At 56.5% G+C, this 8488-nt stretch overlaps 1 protein-coding gene across 1 annotated transcript in view; it reads right to left on the bottom strand.

Moving 5' to 3' along the window:
* Positions 1-6152, bottom strand: part of Trim72 (tripartite motif containing 72) — a 7911-nt gene extending 1759 nt beyond the window's left edge. Inside the window, exons 1-7 of the mRNA XM_012514230.2 lie at positions 6014-6152; positions 5291-5686; positions 3543-3638; positions 3231-3461; positions 2780-2802; positions 1493-1611; positions 4-547 (exon numbers count right to left, since the gene is read on the bottom strand). Coding sequence (XP_012369684.1) covers positions 4-547; positions 1493-1611; positions 2780-2802; positions 3231-3461; positions 3543-3638; positions 5291-5680 — 1403 coding nt within the window. The 5' untranslated portion in view covers positions 5681-5686; positions 6014-6152. The remainder of the gene's footprint in view (positions 1-3; positions 548-1492; positions 1612-2779; positions 2803-3230; positions 3462-3542; positions 3639-5290; positions 5687-6013) is intronic.
* Between the last annotated feature and the right edge of the window lie 2336 nt (positions 6153-8488).

Genomic DNA, 8488 nt, shown 5'->3' with positions numbered 1-8488 from the left:
AGCTGCAGCGGCTGAGCGTTCTTGCCCTTGTCGTGCCAGCACACGTCGAAGAAGGGGTACACGGGCCCGGGCAGGCGCTCGTGAAAGGCGAAGAGCGGGGCCAGCGCGTCGGCGTCGCTGGCGTCGTAGAAGGCGAGCACGCCGTCGCGGAAGCTCAGGTAGAGCCCCACGCGGCTCGGCCGCCGCTCGGGGGTGCGCAGCGCGCGCGGCTCCTTGGCCTCCACGTGCGCCTCCAGCGCCTTCCCGTCGCGCAGCCCCAGCAGCCACAGGCCCTGCGACGGCGTCGCCTGCAGCCGCCCGCGCCGGGGCGCCTCCGCCAGCATCACGCCGAGCGCCCAGCGCGGCTTGTCGCCCACCTCCACCTCCCAGTAGTGCTCGCCGTCCGACAGCAGCTGCTGCGCGACCACAGCCACCGCCTTGTCGAACTGGCGCGCGTCCTCGCCGGCCGGCGGCGCCTTCTGCTCCACGCACTCCACGCGGCGGCCGGCGGCCGACACCACCAGGCTGGGGTGCGCCGAGCTCGGGTCGAAGGTCAGCTCCTCCAGCGCTGTGGGGACACCGCGGTCAGGTCAGCGCACCCCGGCAGCTGGAGGGAGCCCGCGACTGGTGATTGCCCCAGGAGCAGCGCTTCCCTGCACTGCCTTTGGTCGGCCCTGATTCCTTCCCTGCGTGGTGGGGGCAGGACTGAGCTGGTAACGAGGCACAGGACCGGCTGCCTGTGGCCCAAAGAGGCCCAGGGTCACACCAGGTCAGTCATGAGGCCTGGTTCTCAGTGGTTCCCTTGCGGGAGGGGAGTGGGGTTCCTGGGGATTGAACCTGGCCTTTGCCCTGAGCTACACTCAGACCTGGGTGCTTCTGCCTCTGCCTCTGAGGCTGCAAGGATTGCAGGTCTTCACCTCTACACCTGTGCCACCAGTCACTCTCGACATGGTTTCTGGGTATTATTTTTTTCTTGAATAAACCCAGGATCTCTCCATCCCCACCACATACACCAGTAAGGGTATGCACGAAGGGCTGCACCAGCCATGCCTGATTGTCGTGAGGCAACTGGATGCGCTCCAGCTCTTTCTGGACAAGGCTGAGGCCTGGAACCACCCCAGCTGCAGGACATCAGGCCACTGTCCAGCCCAGAACAGCCCCACCCAGAGAACAGGAGACATCATTTCTGGATCCAGAGGCAGGGCCTGGCTACGGGTGACCCAGGCGTCGCTGGTTCAAACCCAAGCCCCAGCGTCCCATCTGGCCAACAACAATGTTCTTGAGGCCAGCAGCACCTTCCCAGTGAACCCCCTCCTCCCAGAAATCTTGTATGTGGTTACAGAGTGGCAGAGGGAGCCGGAGGTGAAGTGTGGTGCCCTCCTCAGTGATCTAAGTTGGAATTGAAGTTTCCTGGTGTGGGGTGGGAAGTTTCCTGGTGTGGGGCAGGGCCTCCCACTGAACCCCTAAGTACCACACCCACAACCCCTAAGTACTAAGCCCGCCTGCTCAGTACCTGGCATCAGAGCCCTGAACATCTTCTTCCACACTTGGAATTTGAAGTCATCAGAAATGACAGGCAGCTGGATATCCAGACGGGCAGGGGGTGGTGACTCTGCCAGGATCTTCTGCAGCCTGGGGGTAGGGAGGGGAAGGGAGATGCCTGTGTTGGAGGAGGACAACAAGTACACCCCAAGACAGGCACAGGGCGGTGGGGGAAGGAGTGTTCCAGGATCTTCCCACTCACACCCCAACTTCTGGAGTTTCAGTTTGAGCACAGGAAAAGTACTGAAGACGGATTGGGTGATGTTTGCACAGTAAATACCCTAATGCCAGTGAGCATAAATGTACGTGCAGTGCTTAAAATGAGCCATACTTCATGGCACACACTTGTAATCTGCACTTAGGGGGCTGAGGCAAGAGGATCGCCACAAGTTCAAGGCCAGCCTGGGCCACATAGTGAGTTCTTAGCCAGTCTGAACTACATAGCGAGACCCTGTCACAAAAAAGACAATGCTGGCCCTGCTCCCGGGGCATGCTGAGACAATGATTGAGACTGGGCGTGGTGGCGCACCTGCAATCCCAGCGCATGGGAGGCTGAAAACAGGAGAATCACTACAAGTCCAAGCTGTGTAGTGAGACCCTGCAGACCCTGTATTACATACATTTTTAAAAATCATAGAATGTATATAACATAAAATTCATTTATTTTTGCTATTTGGATCAGGCTGGCCTTGAAGCCACCACATAGCCTAGGCTGGCCTTGAACTGTCAGTGATCCTCCTGCCTCAGCCTCCGGAGTGCTGGAATTATAGGTGTGCAGCACCACACCCGGCTGTACAATTTATTTTAAAAAATAAATAAAACCCTTTTGTTGGGCTGAGAGCCATGTCCTTCGCCCTCCCTCACTTCCACACCAGCATCATCTTCTTGCCCACCGAAGCTCTCTGCACTTGCCCCTCCCTCTACCTGTCCTGCTGCTTCTCCAGGTCTGCCGGGTTAATGCCAGTCCCTTCCTACAGAATCCATCTGAGATCTCTAGTTCTCAGAAAAGCCCCCTGTCCACCTCTGTCTGCCCCACAGCCAGAGCACATAGTGACCCCTGTGTCCTACCACACACATGCACACACACACACACCTGGTTCACAATGCCAGCCTTACCCACAGGTAAGGACCAGGTCTGATTTGTTTCTGTGCTCATACAAAGTATGGAAAGCAGAAAGGCACATGGTGTGTGAATGGATGGCCGCTAGCTGGTGTGACTAGAAGGCTGGGGAAAGGGGCACAGCCAGGTTGGTCTCACCTGCTTGTCACCAGGCAGTATTTCTGGAGAGAGAGAAAAAGAGAATGGAGGTGAAGAAAGCTCATAGGACTCTGGACACTACTGAGGATGGAATGAGCAGCCAGGAATGTGGGGTCAGGAAGAGTCAGAAAAGCAAATGGAACCCACGACTCAAGGCCACCCCTAGCCCTGTCCCTCCGCATGAATTAAGAAATACTACCCCCTCCCCATGGAACTCATATTTCTCTGTTAAAAGATTGTCCCACTAAGTATAGAAATCTGTACTTGCTGTAATATGACTATGTCCACTTGGAGTTAGTGTCCTTGTGCAGTGTCCAGTGTAAGTATGGGCCAGTGTAACTAACTATGTGGCACTAGCTCCTTGCCCCTCTCTGGGCCTGAACTTCCATCTGACAAAGGGATGAAGTCCCTGGAGCCTGAGCCATTGGCCCAGGCATCATCCAGGGCTCACCATGAGGAATTCCGTCTGTGGTTTGTCAGCCACCTCCTCCAGCACCTTCTGCATCTGCCGCAGCTGCTCTAGATAGGAGTTCAGGCCTGCCAGCTCCCGCCGCAGGGCAACCTCGGCCTCGCCCCGAACTCGTTCTGCCTCCTGGTCCAGCGAGCCTTCCAGGGAAGCCAGGAACACCCTCATCTTGCCCAGCTGCTCCCCAACAGCCCCCCGGAACTGCCGCACCGTCTCCTGCAAGAGGAGTCAAGCCAAAGCATTTGGTGGGACATCCGCAGCCTGGACCCCGGGCCCAAGCCCCTGGCGGCACCTCACCTCCACCTCCACCAGCTGGTGTTCCAGCAGGGCCACACTCTTCTCCTTGCGTGTGCATGCCTCCTGCAGCTGCAGCTGCTGCTGTGGCAGCTGAGCCTGGGAAGCCAGAAGAAGACAGAGATGCTGACCACCCCAAATTTGTTGCTGTCCCCCCACAAAACTCTGAAGCTCAGACTCAATGGTGGCTCCTTTTCCAGCAGCGGCCCACGCCCTTTTGCATGCTCGAAACCAGCTCCCACATCCCACTCTTCCCCTCCCTCTATGCATTTGTTCACTGCTCCTCAACCCCACTCGCTCAGCCATCAGCCCCCAGGTCAATCAACTCAAGATTTGACCTCGCTACCCAGACAGACAAGTACAGCTCTACACACACACACACACACACAGGCTTCCAGGGGCAAGTGAAACATATGTGGAAAAAGAAATCCAGACTCCCCAACTCCTGGGCCTCAGCCCTTAGAAGCAGAACATCAGCCTCAGCCGGCAGAAGCCCCATTCAGTTCCTCTGGACACCCACAGCGCCTGGGAACAGCCAGCTTTCTAAAGGTGTCCAACCAAGCACATCTGGGGTCTAAATCCTAGCTCAAAGCCTGCAAGTTTGCGATTCCCAAAAGGCAAGCATAGGGGATCCCGTGATGTCCTGCAGGGCTGCGTCACTGGGGGATCCTGGAATCCAGATGGCCCCTTCCTGACTCCATGACTTCCAACCTCAGTTTCCCTCTTGGTGGAATGCAAGTAGCCATTCCTCCTCAACAAACCAGTGCTGCTACGCCCCTGGGGGAGACTGAGAGAGCCAGTGTTTGTGAGGAGTCCCCGCCTCACAGGTGCTGTGGGCCCAGACCACAACTCTTCCCCCACAATGGCACCTCCACCTACTCCTAGCAGGGCACGACTGGGGTCCAGAGGCTGGGGAAGAAGCCAGGCACCACCCCACGGCGGATGAGTTCAGAACATTCAAGCTGATGCCGGGGATGGTAGAGCTGTCCCGAGGCCACCAAAGCGTCCCGTGGGAGACACTGGACCTCACTGACAAGCTGGTCGCTTCTTCTGCCAGAACTTCGGCAGCACAGACCTCACGGGCAATTTGTGCCGGAACACTGAACACGGACACCTTCCAGGCAGCTAAGCTGCTTCCGGTGGGCGTTGCCGTCCTCCGTTCCCAGGCTGTGCGGGGACTCCGGCCCAGCCCCTCTTCTTCCCAGACCCCGGGTGTCTGCTCCCACTCCAGGGCCCTCCTGCCTTCCTCTTCCTTCCCTTCTTTCTGGGCCTCTATGCTTCCACCCCACCCCACCCCGGGGCCCGGGCAGACTGGATCTCGTGGTTCTGTTCCACAGGTTCTGTTCTCTGTCCACAGGTAAAGATGCAGGATGTTGTGAATGCTGGGGTGAGCCCCACGGGAAAGCCTGGGCTGGACGGGCTCCCCTGAGAAGGGTTCTGCAGTGGGCTAGGAGTCTGCTAGGCTGGAGTCAGAGAAGGGCTGTGAGCAAGAGGACAGGAGGTCTCCCCACGCCCGGAGCCACTGAGGGAGCCCCACACGCTTGTGAGACAGACAGCTTTTCCACACAGCGATGGTGACCCAGGTGCCATCTCCTGCCCCTGCACCTGCCGTTCACTCCTGCCTGGCCCACTCTCCTGGACATATCTTCCTGGAACCTTGGACACCTACGTGTCCGAGCACTGCGCCCGCATCCCCCTATAGGTCCCCTGCTCTATCCCACTATCCAGTCCATCCCCGGCCAGGGCTGCACCTTGAGCCGCGTGTGGGCCTCGGCCGCAGGCAGCAGACGGTGGCCGCGGTGGGAGCCGAGCGAGGCGCACACGCCGCACACAAGCGCGCGGTCCTGCTCGCAGTAGATGCTCAGCGGGTCCAGGTGCTCCTCGCAGTGACCCTGGGGCACCTGCGCCAGGCCCTCCACCAGGCGCGCCAGCTGCAGGTTGGTGCTGAGCGTATGCGGCCTCGTGGGGGCCTGGCAGCTAGGGCAGGGCACGGTGCCGTCGGGAGCCGGCTCGCCTCCCACGCGGCCCAGGCAGGCGCGGCAGAAGCTGTGGCCACACTCGAGGGTCACGGGCGCCTCGAACAGCTGCAGGCACAGCGGGCAGGACAGCTCCTGGTGCAGGAGGCCGGGCGCGGCCGACATGGTGACCTGGAGGAGGAGGAGGAGCCGTCAGGGAGGCCACCGGGCGGTGCCCGGCTCTCCGCTGGGTCTGTGGCCCACATGGAGGGGCCCCGGCCTGCCCCACCGAGCAACCTGCACTGGAACAGACTTGGATTAGCCAAAGGGGAGAGGGACTCTGGCTCCTTCCCCAAGACAGCTTCCCACCCCCTTCTCAGGCCCCAGCAGGCCCCTGCGGCAGCTCCAGCCCCTAAACCCAAGCCTAGGTTCCAGGCAGTCTAGAACACCCAGCCCAGCCCTCACCTCTCTAGGAGCACCCCTGCCCACCTGCCACACCTCCAGGCCCACAGGACTCACAGCTGTTAGGCCAGGAGACTCCCAGAGGACCAGAATCAGGCCTCACCGCGGCGGTCAGAGCTGCAGGGCAGGCAGCAGTCACAGAGCAAGGACAGCAGTGGACACTGTGGGGACAGACACACCCAGAACGGAGGACAGACCCACTGGGGTGGAGCCATGCCCCAGCGCTATATTTAACTACTGTGCCAGCTCCTCCTGTCACTTCTGGAATCTGCTCTAAAAGTGAGCGCTGAGCCTGTCTGCCAAACATCTCTTGTCAGGGCCACCTGTCCAGGCCCATCCACTGCCCTCTCACAGGCCCAGCCTGAAGGCAGCGCTCAGAGCCAGTGGGGGGACAGAATGACACATCCCCAGCAGGTGGGCAGGCTCCCCTCCTTCCCTTTGTCCTCCTGCACAGCTGGCTTCCTCCCAGGCACCTGCAGCTCCTCCAGCTCCTCCCCAGCTGTCGGAGGTCATTTTCAAGCCCCCAGCTCACATGGGCAGAATCACCCTCACAAGGCCTGAAAGATTTGCCTCCAGAGATGGGGGAGGGCACTTCCTACGCATTGCCCAGTGTAGCCCTGGGCCTCCTGTACACTTACCTCTCCATCTCAGCCTAGATTTCATTCCGCGCTGAATTGCTCAAACCTCTTTCTTATTCCTCTTTCCCTTGTTCTGCAAGAACTTCACACTTGTACTCACTTTGCCTGAAAGGTGTTTCAAACTCAGATACTGCACAGCGCCTCCCTTTCCTGCTCAGATCTGTCTTCAATATCACCTTGTCAATGAGGTCTTTTCTTGTTTTTTCTTTTTTTTTTTTTTTTTTTCTTTTTGCAGAACCAGGGATTGAACTCAGGCCCTTGCGCTTGCCAGGGAAGCGCTTATTCCACTGAGCCATCTCCCGAGCCCCAGTGAGGTCTTTTCTATGGTCACTCATTTTTTTCCTGAAACACTCCCTCACTATTTTGCCCTCAATCCTTCTGCCTCAGTTTCCCAAGTAAAGGGAACTCAGAGTGGCTCTCCATGCCTGGCAATTCTGAGTTTTGTTAGGTTTTGTTTGTTTGTTGTCGTAGTGCTGAAGATTCAAGCCAGGGCCATCATACTGAACTACATTCTCAGTCCTTTATATTTATTTTATTAATTTACTTTTACTTTATTTTCAGAAAAGGCTCTTTCTAAATTGTTAAGCTGCCCAGGCTGGGTTTGAACTTGGGACCCTGCTGTCTCAGCCTCCATGCACATGAATCCCATATCATCCCAATATCTGCCTTCCAATTTTTTTGGTAACATGTATCACCACTGACATGAAATATGTTTGTTTGTGGGTTTATCATCTGTCTTCTACCAAAATATAAGTTTTGTTCAACACCTGTTTCCAGATGACAATAAAATGTGTGGCACTAAATAAATCCTCTCAAGATACCCCCTGCCCAGGGGCTGGAGAGATAACTCAGTAGAATAAGCACTTGCCTGGCAAGCGCAGGGTCCTGAGTTCAATCCTCCGTCCCACCAAAAAAAAAAAAAAAAAAAAAAAAAAAAAGATTCCCCCTGCCCCGTTTCTGTTTTGTTAGGGGCAGAGCTATTTGGCCGGTTGGTTTTCAAGGCGGGATCTTCCTAAAGTGCCCGAGACAGCCACAAATTTGTGATCCTTCTGCCTCAGCCTCTTGGGTGCTGGGATTACAGGCTCTAAATTTCGGTTTCTATTTCTGGCTCTTAATCTTCCCTTTGGACTTTGCCTTGCCTAGGTTTTAAGTATTAATCATATTGAAAGTACACATGACATACTCTGAATCCGAGGCAGATTTTTTAATTAAACAATTCATAGTAAAGTAAATGCCCTAGCATGACAATTGCTTTTCTTCTTCTTTCTCTTTTTTCCCTGAGTTTATTTTTCATTGGCAGTAACAATTGTTGTGTACACAGACTTCTGACAGGTAAGTACCAAGGAAAAACTATTTTCCTTGTTGGTCAGTGTCTCCTCTTAGCCCAGGACTCTAGGAGGGAAATAAACATCCCCACGAGCTCCAGGAGACAGCCCTTTTCCTATCTCAGCTCTTATGTGAGTCCCAGCCCAGCCCTGGTCCCCGAGTCCCAGGACCCTTCCTCCCTGCATGTCCCAGGCCCAGGACACAAGCTTCTGCTGCTTCACTGCCCACCCTGGGCTCCCTGGCACTTCAGGGGGCTGGAACCTTGCTCCAAGTTTAATTATTATTTATTTATTATGAATTTAGGACAAGGCCAACAGGGTCTACAGGATCTACAAGTTCTCATTATGTAAATCGGATTCATAGTGATCCTCCTGTTTTCAGCCTCCCAAGCGCTGGGATTACATGCGTGCGCCACGACCCCCCAGTCTCAGTCGCCAGCTCAGAGCGCCCCCTGGGGCAGGGCCAGCACTGCATGGCCTGGGATCGAACCCCAGACCCTGTGCTCTGCTGAAGCAGACACTTTAGTCCGAGGAGCTATCTGGCCAGCCCTTAATTATTCTTTTGAGCT

The sequence above is a fragment of the Octodon degus genome, unplaced genomic scaffold, assembly GCF_000260255.1.
Source record: "Octodon degus isolate 3935 unplaced genomic scaffold, OctDeg1.0 scaffold00001, whole genome shotgun sequence".
Taxonomy (NCBI): Eukaryota; Metazoa; Chordata; class Mammalia; order Rodentia; family Octodontidae; genus Octodon; species Octodon degus.
Note: the sequence above shows the minus strand (reverse complement) of the source record. Positions and strands in the feature narration are given on the sequence as shown.